General features: G+C 36.4%; 1 protein-coding gene and 1 long non-coding RNA gene across 2 annotated transcripts; both read left to right on the top strand.

Moving 5' to 3' along the window:
• Nucleotides 1-337: 337 nt before the first annotated feature.
• qdpra (quinoid dihydropteridine reductase a) lies at nucleotides 338-7,468 on the top strand. The gene is made up of 7 exons (XM_065273978.2): nucleotides 338-506; nucleotides 697-789; nucleotides 1,228-1,324; nucleotides 1,451-1,591; nucleotides 5,440-5,548; nucleotides 6,033-6,116; nucleotides 7,219-7,468. Exons 1-7 carry the CDS (start codon nucleotides 420-422, stop codon nucleotides 7,319-7,321), a joined length of 714 nt encoding a protein of 237 aa, XP_065130050.2. The 5' UTR covers nucleotides 338-419; the 3' UTR covers nucleotides 7,322-7,468.
• Nucleotides 7,469-8,225: 757 nt separating this feature from the next.
• Nucleotides 8,226-10,962, top strand: LOC141280885 (uncharacterized). Its single transcript, XR_012335210.1, has 2 exons — nucleotides 8,226-10,607; nucleotides 10,718-10,962. It is a non-coding gene; the product is annotated as an uncharacterized lncRNA (long non-coding RNA).
• Nucleotides 10,963-16,829: the final 5,867 nt, after the last annotated feature.

The following is a 16,829-nucleotide window of genomic DNA, read 5'->3' as shown; positions in this document are numbered from 1 at the left end:
TTTGGTTAAAATATTTAAATGAACTTGGCAGAGGGGCATGTTAGAGAAACAACTTTTCTCTATTCATTTTGAATGGGGCGTACATTAGTTATAAATAAGGATTGTAAAAAAGCAAGTTTTAGTTTCATTTTTTTCAAAGGTATGCCTTGATTTATTCCACGTTTAGGGAGGAAAACCACTTGAACCAATCATTGCCTGCTAAACAAGCGCGTTTGTAAACCACCCACCCACCCACCCACCCATTCTCTCTCTCTCTCTCTCTCTCTCTCTCTCTCTCTCTCTCTCTCTCTCTCTCTCTCTCTCTCTCTCTCTCTCTCTCTCTCTCTCTCTCTCTCTCTCTCTCTCTCTCTCATCTCGTGTCACTGAGCTGAGAGTACACTCATCATCCTCGCCGAAGCGTTTCACACCGAAGAATAGCGATGGCAGCTGCGAACCGTGTCCTGGTTTACGGAGGAAAGGGTGCTCTCGGGTCGACATGTGTGCATTATTTCAAATCGAAAGGCTGGGTAAGCAGAGAACATCCTTCATTCTTACTTTCGTAGCCTATGGACACTCTATGAGTTCGTGAGCTCAAACTGACACCTGTTGACGCGACACTAACCGGCACCTCTGCTTATGCTTTAGCGCAGTTGTGTTAGATGACATTTGTGATGTTTTACGCATTTATATAACTAACATTTTCTTTTTACAAATAAGTGGGTTGCCAGTATCGACATCGGAGCGAATGAAGAAGCGACCGCTAACGTCCTGGTGAAGCTCTGCGACTCATTTACTGATCAAGCAGCACAGGTGGGTGGAGCCAATCGCTTGACGTCATCCAGCCGTGCGTCCATCAACAAACGGCTTATTAGATATCCTCCTGTCACGCTGTCAACGCCGTTTTCTTTCCATTTACCGTTTAATTTCCTTATCCATTCTCCTGGACAACCAATCTTTCTTCATTTATTGTGTCTGCCATTGACGTTAAATGTTATTTATAGCAGCCTTAGTTGTGTGACACAGTTTAGTAGCTGTCCTACTCAAGTCAAATGACACGGTGGGCAATATTCAGCTGTTACTGAAATCAATACGATTTGGGACATAGTGTAATTTTGAATACTATTTTAGTGTGCAAATTTGGATGCAGGTAAATTTGTTATATGACTGTTTATGCTTTTCCCAGACTACATTGTAAAAAGTTAGCATTGAAACTGGGCCGTGTCTCATCAATGATGTGTTTTGACGCAGGTGACGTCGGATGTAGCCAAGTTGCTAGGGGACCACAAAGTTGATGCTATTGTTTGTGTGGCTGGAGGATGGGCTGGAGGAAACTGCAGCTCGAAAGGTACGAGGACTTGTTGGGGTGTAAATCATAGCACATCTATAGAGTTCATTTGTTTGGCCAGAATAGTGTCCGTCCTCCCTCTCATCCTATCTCTCATTTTCTTCACCTCTCTCTCTCTTTCTTTAGACTTGTATAAGAATACCGATATGATGTGGAAACAGAGTGTCTGGACCTCCACCATTTCCAGTCATCTTGCCTCTCTGCATCTGAAACCAGGGGGCCTGCTGACCCTCTCTGGAGCAAAGGCCTCACTGGCCGGCACTCCTGGTAAGAGCATCCATTCGTATACTCTTGAGATCTCCTATCACCCGCTTTAAAGTATATTCATTGTGTTTTGGCTTCCACTGGAACAACAAAACATTGATTTGTAATTGAATGGATACATTGTTGTGAGCACTGAGCTTTATCAAATAAGCGTTCCCTTATATATTTTTAAATTCAATTACAGCATTGGTTTGCCTGAAGACACTTCACAATGTGATGTTGATTGTGTAAAACTGAAAAAAATGGCATTTTCCCTAAAGTAGATAAAAGGCATTTTTCACAACCACTGAGAGTAAATTGTCTGTCATGTTTATTGTACTTCATAAGTTTCCCCTATTGCCTTTTCTCTCAAACCTTTTCATAGCCCAGCCAATACACGGGGTGATAATGTAGTTAGTGACAATACTCAATAGAGCACAAAACAAACCCTCCACATCAGCACCCTGCTCTGATTGGCTGAGAGGCCAGGGGAGGGAGCATGAATCAGCAGGTTTTTGGAAGATTAAAGCACATGTGGTCTGTGTTTTCGAGTTTGTATTCGTACACACAGAACTGATTTAGACAGGAAATGCCCTGCAGTGTTAAACACAGTTTTGTTAGGATATGAAAGGGAACCTTTTGTTGAGGTGTTTGATGTATTCTGTTAAAACAGTGATCTTTACAAGTAAACATTTTCGATGGGGCTGTCAGCTTACAACTGCAAAAGATCAGCATTGTGTGCTAGTCACACTTTATGCTGAAACTTCAAAAATCAGTTATTCTAGTGACTGCATTGAAACACACGATATGCTGTGTAAGCTGTGACCGTAATGAAAGTGGTTAAGTAGCCAACTGGGTCCTCTTCTGAAATACATTTACATTCAATTTATGTCCAAATTTACTTAAAGGATCAGTCCATTATCTTAAAAAAAATCCAGATAATTTACTCACCACCATGTCATCCAAAATGTTGATGTCTTTCTTTGTTCAGTCGAGAAGAAATTATGTTTTTTGAGGAAAACATTCCAGGATTGTTCTCATTTTAATGGACCCCAACACTTAACAGTTTTAATGCAGTTTAAAATTGCAGTTTCAAAAGACTCTAAACTATCCCAAACGAGGCATAAGGGTCTTACTTAGTGAAACGATAAAAAATATGTTTACTTTTAAACCACAACTTCTCGTCTTTTTCCCGGTCCTGTGACGCATCAGCGCGACCTCACGTAATTGCGTAATGACGTCGAAAGGTCACGGATGAGTATGCGAAACTACGCCCCAGTGTTTACAAGTGTGGAAAAAGAGGACCATTCCAACATTGTTGTATGTGGAATGATACTAATTAAGTCTTTGTGTCAGTTTAGTGTTTAAAATGGTCTGCAAATGTGCGTTTCATATATGTAACACGTGACATTCTGACGTCATTACGCCATTACGTGAGGTCACACTGGCGCGTCATAGGACTGGAGGAAGACGAGAAGTTGTGGTTTAAAAGTGCATATATTTTTTTTCTTGCCAAAAATGACTGGTTTTGCTAGATAAGACCCTTATGCCTTGTTTGGGATCATTTAGAGTCCTTTGAAACTGCTATTTTAAACTGCATGAAAACTAATAAGTGTTGGGGTCCATTAAAATGAGAAAAATACTGGAATGTTTTCTTAAAAAAAAACATAATGTCTTCTCGATTGAACAAAGAAAGACATCAACATTTTGGATTTCATGGTGGTGAGTAAATTATCTGGATTTTTTTTTAAGAAAGTGGACTAATCCTTTAACAACTTGTGCATTCAAGCTATGCATTTAGTCAATACATGTATGTGCATTTCCATGGGAATCGGACCCATGACCTCAGCATTGCTACAGTAGCATCATGCGTTACAAGTTGAGCATCAGCAACATGATTTTTTACAGAGGTTCTTCAGGCAATGTTAGTAATTTAATAGTAATATCAGTAGTATTTGATAGTAAGATGTAATGTTGCCTAAGTGATTTTGTAAAATTTTTATTGTTTTTTCTTATTATGCTATTTTTTTCATTGAAGTTGTTTTTGCTCTTTGAAACTCTTCTTCTAAAGTTTAAATGTTGGTAGAATAAATGAAATCTGAAGTCTGAACCTGGGTTAGACTAAAGTAAGTTAACCGTTTCTGAGGGTCAGTCTGGATATCTGACATACCAAACTTAAGCCGTATCTCGAGAAGCAGAACATGTGATCACCCTGACCCTCGATGTTCATTCAAGCTTGAACATGAAAGGTCATTCAGTGTCACTGAAACTGCCGGAAAATACTAAATGCACTAAAGCGCTATAAAAAACACTAAGATGAAATATGGGGGCTACTCCTCCCCTCTTTCTGATTGGCTCTGTGAATTTGAATGGTGGTTTTAAAAAGCTGTCATTCGTTTTAGTAGCTTAGAAAAAAATCATACTGGGAAAAAGTGCAGCTTTTCTCCTCTTATAAAATAAAGTCTGCTGAATATTGATGCCAGATGCCAAGCAAACAAACATACAGAGGTTTGGGGGAGGTGGAACCAAAACGAATGCTTTCTAGTTATACAGCCAACATATACTAGAAGTGTTAAAGGATTAGTCAATTTTATTAAAAGAATCCAGATAATTTACTCACTACCATGTCATCCAAAATGTTGATGTCTTTTTTTGTTCAGTCGAGAAGAAACTATGTTTTTTGAGGAAAACATTCCAGGATTTTTCTCATTTTAATGGACTTTAATGGACCCCAACACTTAACAGTTTTAATGCAGTTTAAAATTGCAGTTTCAAAGGACTCTAAACGATCTCAAACGAGGCATAAGGGTCTTATCTAGCAAAACGATTGTAAAAAAAATCACTTTTAAACCACAACTTCTCATCTTCCTCCGGTCGTGGGCCCTGCCAGCGCGACCTCACGCAATACATCATCACGTCAAGAGGTCACGGAGGACGTATGCGAAACTATGCCCCAGTGTTTACAAGTGTGGAGAAAGAGGACCGTTCCGACGTTGTTGTATGTGGAATGATACTAATTAATGTCTTTGTGTCAGTTTATCGTTTAAAATGGTTCGTAAATGTGCGTTTCATATATGTAACACATGACCTTTCAACGTCATTACGCAATTACGTGACGTCGTGCTGGCTCGTCACAAACTGTTAAGTGTTGGGGTCCATTAAAGTCCATTTTAATGAGAAAAAAAATCTTCTTTAAACAAAGAAATTTATACAGGTTTGTAACAACTTCAGGGTGTGTAAATAATTACAAGATTTTCACTTTTGGGTGAACTGTTCCTTTAAAAGCATAGCATTAGACATTTATATTATAGACATTTATATTATTATAAGACATTTATAATGTACTTTTTTACATGATGTATGAATTTTGAACTGTAAAATTCAATGTTCAACCCTCTTCTTAGACCTAATCACAACTACATTGATAGATAACATGCCCACATCACATTCTCACAGATTTTTACAAAACAATATGACCTATTAAGGTGGTATATTCATAGTAAAATATTTATTTATCTTATAAGATCAAGGCAAATTCAATTCCTCATGATATGACCTTTTTTATTACTTTCATTTTCTACGTGAAGGTGAAAAACAAATCTCTCAACGCATAGAAAGGAACAAATTCATTTTGCTTATTTTGAATAGCAATCCCATTTTATTCTCTGCTTGAGGCGTCTCAACAAATGATTATTGACCAAACCGCAGAGCAACAGCTGTTGCATGAGACACATTGTTAGGTAAATTGTATAGTTGGCATGCACTCGAGTCAATTGTGCCATATTCGGGATTTTAGCGAGCCGCATCTGTAGAGCTGATTGTGTAAAGAAGTTTTGTTACAACTGTGCGTCTCTGTTTTTGTCTGGTTGTAGGTATGGTCGGGTACGGCATGGCCAAAGCTGCAGTCCATCAGTTATGCCAAAGTCTAGCTGGTGAAGACAGTGGTCTTCCTTCTGGAGCCATAGCTGTGGCCATTCTTCCGTAAGAGCATCTGTCAATCATCATATCCATATACATACACAGACTATGTCCCTTTGAAGACCAAAACATTACCAAATGAAACGTAAAGTGTAAACAAACTTAGAAAAGTACTACTTATTATTGCATCGGAGTACTGCTTAAAGATGTGTTTAAGTCTTTTTATTTTATTTGATCTAAAGATCTCACTAGAGTAATGCATTATTTAATAATTTCTAAAATATAGAGTAAACTTAAATATATATATATATATATATATAAGGTATAATACAGCATATACCTAAATAATACTCCATTTCAACTGGTGCACGAGTTTTTATTTGTATTTTCAGTGACCTGCATGGTACAGGTTTGACTGCTGTCTGTTTGCATTAGCTGAACAAATCTAGTGTGAGTGTCTTCAAAAGGGCAGGCTTGTGTGCAAGCTATCGCCACAGGCTCTCATCTCCAACCGAGATAACAACATTATGACATCATCATCCTTCAGGGTTACCTTGGATACACCAATGAACAGGAAATTCATGCCTGACGCGGATTTTGGAAGCTGGACGCCGCTGGAATATATCGCAGAGTGAGTGTACATCTCTCAAGGTCACCAAATTCCACTGTTTGTGATATATATTCAACAGATTAGATGTGTTTGAGAAATAGTCGCTTCAACAATTGGATAAAACCCAAGTGTTTTTTTACCAGAAGAGGGCAATGATGTTCTTCCACACAGAGCTGAATTCTCAATGCCATTCAGGGATGATCTAAATATGCCGTTATTAAACCAAACCCAGTGTTATGAAGTATTTCATGACTTTTTAAAGGTCTTATGTCATCAATTTAGAATTATAGTTATTCCAGATTTACCGGCAACAGAAAATGTAGGTCTTTAAAAACATCTTTGATTGGATTCAGTAATATTAACCAAAAAGCCACAGGCAATTGTAAAAACCTCTCAGCAGCAGACGTACAGTATTTGAAAGATCAGAATGTAAGTGGATAATGTTCACTTCAACAGACCTTTTAGAGAAACGCATTCATTTACATTCAGTGTAGTCAATGTACCAGTATGATAGGTTAACACAAGTGCGTCTCCATAAATGCACAGTAAAAGTATGCACAATAAAGTATAGGGCTAAATAAACTATTTTTAACTATTTAAAGCTGCTTGTTTTGAAATCTAGATGGTTTTATTCTTACAGTGCATTCAAAATCTCTATATGGAAATTTTCCTGGGAATTGAACCCATGACTTCAGTGTTGCTAGTTTACTAGTAACAGAAACATTTACGGAAGGTGATTGATTGGACCCTTCTAGCATATATCTTGGGTCGCTGTGGCCAAATCTCTCTTGTCAGCCAAGCACGGATTAAAACGAGGATTTGATGCAACTTTATAATCCCAGAGGAGCTGAAGCAAACCTGGTCGGATTAGTGAAACATGTGAGAGATGACAATATTAAAAGAGTCTTTGTGTTAGGGGTAACTAAATATATAGTGTCAATTATTTTTGTGTTGTATTCCGATTGTCTGTATCTTTCCTATTCTGTGCATACTGTATCTTTTATTTTCTCCCCTTCTTATTTTCCTCCCCCTTTTGCTGTTCTCATTATCTCGCTCTCCATCCGTCCTTTACCACCATCGTTTTACACCCGTCTCCCATTTTCTCTCTCTCTCTCTTTTCCAGAACCTTCTACAGCTGGGCCACTGGGTCAGGACGGCCAGCCTCAGGCAGTCTCATTCAACTGGTGACGACTGGGGGAAAAACTGAGGCCTCGCTGGCCCAGTAAAGGTAGAACAGAGGAAAAAGACAAATTCAAAAGAATGAAGGAGAGAAATGTTTACCAGTATACTGTGTGCAACAGAGAAGATGGTTAGCAAAAACCTGTATGCTGGTCATATAAAAGACCACCATACTGTTTACAAGAAAAGAAAAATGATGTTAAAGTTGGTTTCTTGTGGATGCACTAGTAAAGCAGCATCTTAAACATATGTTGGTGAGCAGAGTCTTTTTAAGAGAACAATGAGAGGCCTTTCTTTTAATGATGTCTTTTTGGAAGTACTCTGTATTTTTTAGGGTGCAGTCTCCAGAGTATTAACCTGTATGTTTTATATAATTCTGTCTTGTGTGCTTTTCTGCTGTCTAACTCTTTAGAGAAGTGGCCTTAGTGTGATTGTGTGTTTACTTGTTAAAAAATAATATCATGTATGGATGCAGTATTTTCTCTCCAGTTTATTACGCCGCTGTGTATGAACCAACCATATTGAAAATAAAGAAAAACAATTAAAATAAAAATTTATTTGTACATAATTATACATATATACACATATATATATTTATATATACATATACATGCATACATATTAGTGCTGGGAAAAATTAATCATGATTAATCGCATACAAAATAAAAGTGCATTTTTGCCTTATATATGTGTCTGTATCGTTTATAATTATTATGTATATTTAAACACACACACATACATATATACATTTCAGAACATTTTTATTTATACATCCATTTTTATTGTTAATATATAATATGGAATATATATATATATATATTTATATACACACACACACACATGTAAATGTTTCTTAAATATATACATGAATGTGTATATATATATATATATATATATATATATATATACATAATAACACACAGCGTACACTCATATATTATGAAAAAATCACTTTTATTTTGTATGCAATTAATCGCTATTAATCACGATTAATCTTTTCCCAGCACTAATACATGTATGTATATATGTATGCTTAGAAACAAAATTTGCAAAGACATCAGAATGTGTAAATGAAATATGTCAGTATTTAATTTTGGGTGACCTGTTCCTTTAAATGGATATTTCGCCCAAAAATGAAAGTAGTGTCATCGTTTACTCACCCTCATGTTGTTCGGTATGAATTTCTTTGTTCTGCTAAACTGATAGGAAGATATTTTGAGCAATGTTTGTAACCAAAAAATGTTTACCGTAGTATTTCTCCTACTATGGAAGTCAATGGTGCTCCCAATTTCTGCTTAATTACAAATATCTTCATTTGTGTTCAGCAGAACAAAGAAATGTATACAGGTCTGTAACAACATGCGGGTGAGTAAATTATGGCATAATGTTCATTTTTAAGTGAACTATCCCATTAACCTCCTAAGACACGAGTTTGGTGTGGCTTGTTTTCAGATTTCTACCAGCTAATTTGGGGTTCGGAAGAACCAATTAATATATAACCAAATTCTTTCCTAGAACATAAAGCAGTGTATTTGTCCATGTTTGTGTACAACAGGTTCCAGTTACACAGAATTAAGTATTATGGTGCAAACATAATCCAGATCTTAGGAGGTTAAGAGATATTAGTTCTGTTACTAGTTGAAATTAACCAAACAATTATGTAAAATTAAGTGCTTAATCTTTTAAATTTATTTACTGACTTTTTTCCAAACAGATACTAGTTTGATTTTGTTTCAGTCTGCATAAGCTTACGGCAAATTTGTCTTGCATCTTGTCGTCTTGTTTTGTCTGGTATATGGTTTGTCTGCAGTTGAATTTTGTTGGCTAAAGCCGAGAGACTCTTTCTCTCCCTGCAGTTGTTGTTCTTCTGTCTGATTGCCATGTGGAAGCCATTTTGTCTGGCAAGCCTGGTGACTGTATAAATGAAGAGCGTACAGATGGAAGTGGTTAGTTTAGCCGTGGTAACTTGAGTGTGAGGACATTGTAAGGTGTGCGAGTGTGTGGGACAGAATGAAACAAGCAGACAGTATGTGAGCAAGAGGAGCGCCATTATCTCAAACAAATGCCCAGCATGCACATTTTGCACATTTTGGATGGTGTGTGTGTATGTGTGTGTGTGTTTTGTGTCACCAGTAAACAACAGCTGGCAGCTGCATGATTTTGTTCACCTCCTGTGCAGTACATGCCATGACCTGACCTCTAGATGGAGTTAGTAAGCAACATCGCTGACATGACAATCAACATGTTGTCTTTTTTTCTTTCATCATATTAGGATGTGTGGATGCTCTTGTTCTACTGATACACAGTACTATTAAACTAATCTTTGTCATATCCGATGTCCGATGCTGCTCAATGTGTGTGTGTGTGTGTGTGCGTGCGTGCGTGCGTGCGTGCGTGCGTGTGCGTGCGTGTGCGTCCGTGTGTACCTGGTAATTATCACGTTGTGGGGACCAATTGTCCCCACAAAGATAGGAATACCAGTGTTTTTGTGACCTTGTGGGGACATTTTGATGTCCCCATGAGGAAACAAGCTTATAAATCTAACAAGATGATGTTTATTGAAAATCTAAGGTACAAGAAAGGTTTTTGTGATGGTTGGGGTTAGGGAATGGGGCAGGTAAGGGGAATAGAATATACAGTTTGTATGGTATAAAATGCATTACGTCTATGGAATGTCCCCACAAAACATGGAAACCAGAATGTGTGTGTGTGTGTGTGTGCGTGTGTGCGTCCATGTGTGTGTGTGTGTGTGTGTGCGTGTGTCCGTGTGTGTGCGTCCGTGTGTGTGTGTATACCTGGTAATCCCTACAGTGTGGCTACAAAATGTCCACACAAAGAAAGTAATCCCAGTCATTTTTTAATCTTTTAGAGACATTTTTTGTCCCCATGAGGAAACAAACTTATAAATCAAACAGAATGATGTTTTTTTAAATCTAAAATAGCAGAAAGTTAAACATTATATTATTTGCACAGTGATATCAAACGTTATTTACAGTTTCACTCCTCTTTTTTATGCCCCGTTCACATTAGAAGCGACACAATCAAATTCATTTTAAAGGAGAGCTGGCAATTTTTTTTTTTTTTTTGGCGACAAGAGCAACACTGACTGTTGGCGACTGGATGGGGTGTGTCCAGCGACTCGACAAAGTTGAAAAACCATCAGCTTTATGCAAATGATAAGCGACCTTTGGGAGTGACTACCAATGGGAGTGAAGCGTGAAGTTCACGTCATCAATCATTCGTCAGTTACTGCAGTGGACGGTTACTCGTTTGTTTAACTGTTACTAGGACAACAAGAATTAGGAACGCCTCTACACGTTCTCTTTGAAAGAGGTGGGCGACACACAGCGAGTGGTAGTGTGCACGCAGCATTATTCTTTCTCTCGTGCTTTATTTATTTATTTGTGCTCTGTTTTGCTCCCACCTTTTAAATCTCTCTGCAGAATCCCCCGTCACACTCAACTCATGCTGAGCTGTGTCTGTCTATTTATGACAGGGTGCATGAAATGCAGAAGGAACCGCTTGCAAAAAATTGGCAGTATATTTTTAACAAGCTAAAACTTTTCATGCAGATGATGTGTTGTATATGTTACGATGTGAATGTCAACATACTGTTCAGATATGATGAGCAGGTTATAGCAGATCAATAAGTTCAAGTTACATTCAAAGCTGTGTGTCTCTTGTATAGGCAACGATTGCCTGTATAGCTGTCTGAAAGGTTTTATACCAGTATTGTTATTATATGCAAAAGGTTTAATAACAGATTATGTATAAGCATAGCACACAATTTGAAATAATAAAAATTATAGCATAGAGTTTTCCTTTAGAAAAGATCAGCTCCTTGACAGTACCTGAACATTTCTGAATAGTTATGAATTATTCACTATTCAAAAAACTCTTTCTGCTGTTAACTTTAACCTGTCTACACTGAAAAAAAAAGGCTGGATTGACTTAAAATTATTGTGCATCATTTTTTCATCCATTTTTTTAAGTAAGTTTTTTGCAATTGTTAAAAATTTCAAGTAAAACTTACTAAAAAAAGTGGATTCAAAAAATGATAAATCCAGCGTATATTTTTTAGCAGTGCTCAAACCATTCCTCTCTCCTATATCTGAAAAAATCTTAAACAGAAATTCATTCAAATGCAAATATATTTTTGATAGTTTATTATACCTTTTGTTAATCCTAAGCAATTGTCAAGGGAAATTTGCGCTGGCATTAATTAACAACATGTACGGTAATGTATTTTTTCCAGTGTGACAGTTAACACTACCGTGAAACTGTGACCCTGTTACTTCATTGTCAGAAAGTGCAAAACATTCACAAACGTGCCGTATCTAAAAGAAACACAATCATCAGAGTATTTTTTAAGTCTTGCATTATTTATGCTAATTTATGCAATAGAATATAAGCCTAATGATATTTTGGAATATGTAAGTGTCTCTGTCAGAAGTAATGAGATATGCGGATAATGGTATGCAAATTTGCTGAATTATTAAAGGGGCATAGCCAAAGATTCATATTAATTCCTGTATTTATTTCAAAGAAAATATCTTGTTTTAATTATTCGTTGTGCCCTTTCGCATGGTTGAATAAGTCGTGTGAATTCAATATTAAGTCATTTATTTAAATTTAAACAGTGTACGTTTGTTCAGGTCAAAGTGTTTAAGATTCCAGGTGTACCTGATCAAGCAGGACAACTGTGGATTAACCCTCTTACAGCAAACTTCTCACCTTAAATACATAATTTAACCCTCTGTTAGTGCACTTTGTGCTCAACTTTAGTTTGTTCATTGTGAGTGCATACAGTATCTGCATAGCAAAATGTGATCGTTTTAGTTTTTGATTACAATTTCATTGTGAAGAGTCTCTGACAGATTGCAATTTCTTACATGCCTATTACACTCGAAAAATTACTGGGTGATTTTTGACCCACAATGGATAAATATTAGACAGAACACATGCTGGGTTCAAAATTACCTCGTGCTGTGTTAAAAATGACCCAATGTTGGGTTGTTCTTATGCACCATGGGGTATAATATCCCAGCAGTTGGGTTAAAACAACTCAGCATTGGGTCAATTTTGTGTGGTGTCCAATATTTACCCATTATGGGTAAAAAATAACCCAGGCATTTTTAAAGTGTAAGTGCAGTTATTGCAAGCTTTTGCAAGATGGCCTAATTATCTCGTTTGAAACAATATAATGGTTGGTCTCTTAGCAATTTTGGGTGTTATTTTATTCTAAAACTATTTCATGGTTTGATTTACTGCTGATTTATTCAGCAACACTCCTTCACTCGTGCAGTCTCTTTCTCTCTCTCTCCATGTGTGCTTGTGCTCTCTCTCTCTTTCTCTCACTTTCTCCCTCTCTCATCTCTGGATCTTAGTCTGACTCTGTCACTCACTCACTCACTCTCTCTCTTTCTATATCGCTCTTCTTCCTGCGCCTCATTTGCAATGATTATGTTATCAGGGCAGCCAGGCAAAAGGGTGGAGCAACCATAATTTCAGCACTGGATTAGGCTGAAATAACGAGGTCACCAAGTTACTGTTGCCTTGGCAACGGCACATCCAAGAACACAGGATGCCATTGCAAATCCAGGACCCGGGAAAATCTTTTTTTATCTCTCTTTTGTATTTTCCCTTTCTTTTTTATTGTATTTTTTTACACATCTGCGTTTTTACAGTGTGTGAACCTTTTTTGGTTCTGTCACTGACTTTAGGAATGTTCAGGTATATAAAGTGCTTGCTGTTGGCATGTCGCTATTGAGAATCTAGAAACACATGCTGCATTGGAAATATGGCATATTTGTTGGCCAGTGAACAAATGTCTATGAGAAAAAGGTAAATTTTGACTGCTTTTGATCTTATAATGTAACAGTATTGAATAATGAACAAGTTAAGATCTCAAATTGATCTGCGAAAAGAGATATTGCTTACTCTGGGCTAGTGGTGCAACGGATCGCAGTTGATCCGTGATCCGTACGGATCACGACCCACGGTTCGGCTCGCATGTGATTCGCGGATTAATACGCAAATTTAAATAGGGAAAGTTTATAATTTGTAAGTGTTATAAAGGTTTGCAAATGATAACATTCAAGTGATTTTAAACAGTTTAACTGCAAAACGGCGCTAAAGTGATCAGTTTACTTTACGCACAAACGCACGCGTGCGGTTGAATGCGTCCGGTCCAGCTCGAGTAAGACGTAATCATCCTTCAAAGATCAGAACTCTTGATGTTTAAATTTCAGAGAGTTGCGCTACTCTCTCTCATACTGTAGTGTATTAAAATACATTTGGCTAATAGAGCAATGAAAAACAACGTAACGTTTTTATGTGGGACGACTGTAATGCTGCGCCGTCTGTAATTCACCCTTTGTCTGTGTCTGTGCGCTCGTTTAAGGGGACTCGGTAGTGCACAAACAGAGAGATGCAGTCTGTGCACATTTGGTCTTAAAGAGACAGTAAGCTCAATTGACCTACTTAAGTCTGTGTCATTAATGTTAATCAAACAACCCAAGACAAAGAGAAAATCACTTCTGAAGCTTTAAAAAAATAATAATTACATTTAATTAATACAATAAATGCAGTGTTATTATTCATTTGATTTCTGTAACTAATGATTTTAGACCTTACTTAATGTGCAACCTTGTTCTTTTTATAAATGTTTGTAATTTCTTGATTTGTTATTAGAATTTTCCCATACTTTTTTTTTTGCTGATCCGAAAAATGATCCGATCCGTGCCTCAAAATCCGTAATGTGATCCGAACCGTGAGTTTTGTGACCCGTTGCACCCCTACTCTGGGCGTTTTATAGTGTTTGACCATTTAATAAATACAAAAGTATATGAATCAAAGTTCTCTTTCCTGTTTTGTTTTCAGAAAGAAACCTTGAAATGTTCAACTTTAAAGTTTAATTTCTATGGAATAACCTTTCTTATGCTGGGTTATTTTCAACCCAGCTTTGGGTCAAAAGGTAAATGTTTTTATTTGACTCAACAATGGGTTAAAACAACCCAGCATTTTTGGTTAAAACAACTCAGCAAACACAAAAAAAATAACTTTTGCCTTTGCCAGTTTTACTTAATCCTTTCATATTGTGATTACTTAAAAAATTAATTTAACAACGTGAACTTAATTTAATTGAGTTTATTCAACAAAAAGGTGTGTCTTGTCAGCTTTACTTAAAAATTATTTGTTCAGCCAACATAACAGTGTTGTGTAAAATGAACAGATTAATAAAACCAATACATACTGGCATCTCATTGGCTGATGATGTTGCAGTGTATTATGGGTAATTGTTGTTGTTCTGGCACCCTCTTGCTGAAGTGTAGCACCATTAGATAGGTACCTGTGGCCAACTATGAGTGAATTAACTTGATCGATATATTATTAGAACAAAAACAAACAAATTAATGGTTTGAAATGTAACATTTCATTTCAAATATATTTGTGATGTACTTGATAAGTTATAATTAAGAGGCTTATATGATTAGTTGTATGATTGATTGATTGATTGATTCGGTGTTAAGGAGTTATTAGATAAAAGGGGTGGAGTTTATTAAATGGCATTATTCAAATTTTTGTCATCATTAATTAATTTTTATGTACAATCAACTCAACTGTTGTTTGTTAAGTTTACTTAATTTTTTTTGTTAAATGAACTAAATTATTGTTCGTTGAGTTTACTTAACAAATTATGTGGAACCTGTTGACAAAACATTTTTAAGTAAATCCAACATTTCATTTTTTTGAGTGAAAACCCATAGGGTTGACCCAACACTTGAAAAATAGAGTGTTCTTGATAAAATTAATGGTTACAAAGAATGATAAAAGAATAACTTTTTTAACAGTAATTGTCCATATGATGTGCTGTAACCATTGAGGTTCAAAAGTCTCATTTGAAAATCTAGGATTCAAATATAATTTATATCTAATAAAAAGTTTTAAAATTTTAAGAAATCAAAACAAAGAAAAAATATTGAGGGTTCCTTGCCGTTTTGTGAAATCAAACCATTGTAATTTATTTAAAAGCTTGGAGTTCACCCATGCAAGCAGTTTTACTTTTAAAAGATAATAATAGCCAGAAGTCTAGGCTCAAACAAGGCATAATTTGGGCTGTCAGTGAAAATGTAATAGACACATAACCACATAGACCAAAACATGTAATAAATATTTTAAACCAAACACCATTGTAATCACTGTTGACTTGGCTTACATGATGGAATATCATAACATCTCACAAGTTTTTTTGGCAAAAACAATCTGTAACCAAATTCAAGTTTATTTTGGCTAGAAGTGGGTTACTCACTGCCAGACTATATGGGGTCTATATTAATAAACCTAGACTGTAAAATGACAATTATTGCTTGCTGGGCAGTGACAGCTCTGTCCGTTACGGTCATTAAAACATACAATGGAAAAAAACATATTTGGCTTAATTTTCTTTTTTTCAACAAAACTTGAAAATGAATTTTTGTGTGTAAATAATGTGTGCATAAGCATTTTTGATAAGGGAAGAGGACCCCTGCTTTATATCTATTATTGTTTTAAATCTATTGTTTTGGACATAACCACCTCAGCAAAAATCAGACTAAACAACAGTGCTGCTTAGCAGTAAAAATATCTTGTCTCTCTCTCTTTCCCTTTCGCATGCATGTTTTTTCCCTTCACATCTTTGTGTTTGTCTCCTTGATTTTTTTCCCAGTACTTGTTTTTCATTTCTACTTATTTGTGCTTTTTCCATCTTTGGCAGACATCCGTGTTGCCATAGGATCGTAGCCAGACATTATAGAAGAAGAGGTTAGCTCTTTAAAACCACATAATATTCCAAATATATTTTTATTTTCTTATGTTTAAAAAAACTATGTTTTTGTGTCTTTAATATCAAGCTCAAAATGTTATGCACATTTGAATAGCATAGTTCATGGTCTAAGGTGTTATTTTAACAATTAAAAAAATCTGTGATATTTAAAACGAATGCAAAATTCTTAATAGTTTTGTGGTAAAGTAATAACATTTAATAATAAAAAAAAATTTAAGGCAGCAAATTGTTTTTATAGTGTATGGTTCTGATTTCTCTGACACGTCTTTGTGCTCTGATTGGATAAAATAAGCAACTCAGCGGCTGTGACTGGCCTGGTGCCCATTTAACAAGTTGGCTTTTGCCCCCTGGAGTGTGGTACATGGCTCCCAAATGACCCCTGTCATGTGGACTCCAGTCTCTGTGCCAAACCTATGTCGGTGCTACTTGCTGTGGCATAAGAGCTGAAAGAAATGACCACCAATCGCATGCGTCCAGTAATGCAAAACATTAAGGTATATGTGGCAGGAGAGAAAAGGTAAATTGGGTGAGAGACTGGGGGGGATTCTGCAAAAGGAGATACAGCAGGAAAGAACAAACAGAGGATACAGAGAGAGAAAGAGAGAGAGAGAGAGAGAGAGAGAGAGAGAGAGAGGGAGGGGGGTCAATGTTACTGTGTCTGCACAGAAAAGCACAGAAAATCCCCAAAGGAATTTTTGAAGGCTTAAACCCAAAAAAAAAGAAATGCTAGG

This window comes from Paramisgurnus dabryanus, chromosome 16 (assembly GCF_030506205.2).
Source record: "Paramisgurnus dabryanus chromosome 16, PD_genome_1.1, whole genome shotgun sequence".
Classification (NCBI taxonomy): Eukaryota; Metazoa; Chordata; class Actinopteri; order Cypriniformes; family Cobitidae; genus Paramisgurnus; species Paramisgurnus dabryanus.
The sequence above is the reverse complement of the archived record's forward strand: the minus strand, read 5'-3'. Positions and strand labels throughout refer to the sequence as shown.

Excerpts from the sequence above, each read along its gene's own strand:
- qdpra (XM_065273978.2), top strand. The coding sequence starts at position 420 with ATGGCAGCTGCGAACCGTGTCCTGGTTTACGGAGGAAAGGGTGCTCTC. Across the intron at positions 790-1,227 it reads TTACTGATCAAGCAGCACAG|GTGACGTCGGATGTAGCCAA; the intron begins GTGGGTGGAGCC and ends GTTTTGACGCAG. Across the intron at positions 1,592-5,439 it reads CTCACTGGCCGGCACTCCTG|GTATGGTCGGGTACGGCATG; the intron begins GTAAGAGCATCC and ends GTCTGGTTGTAG.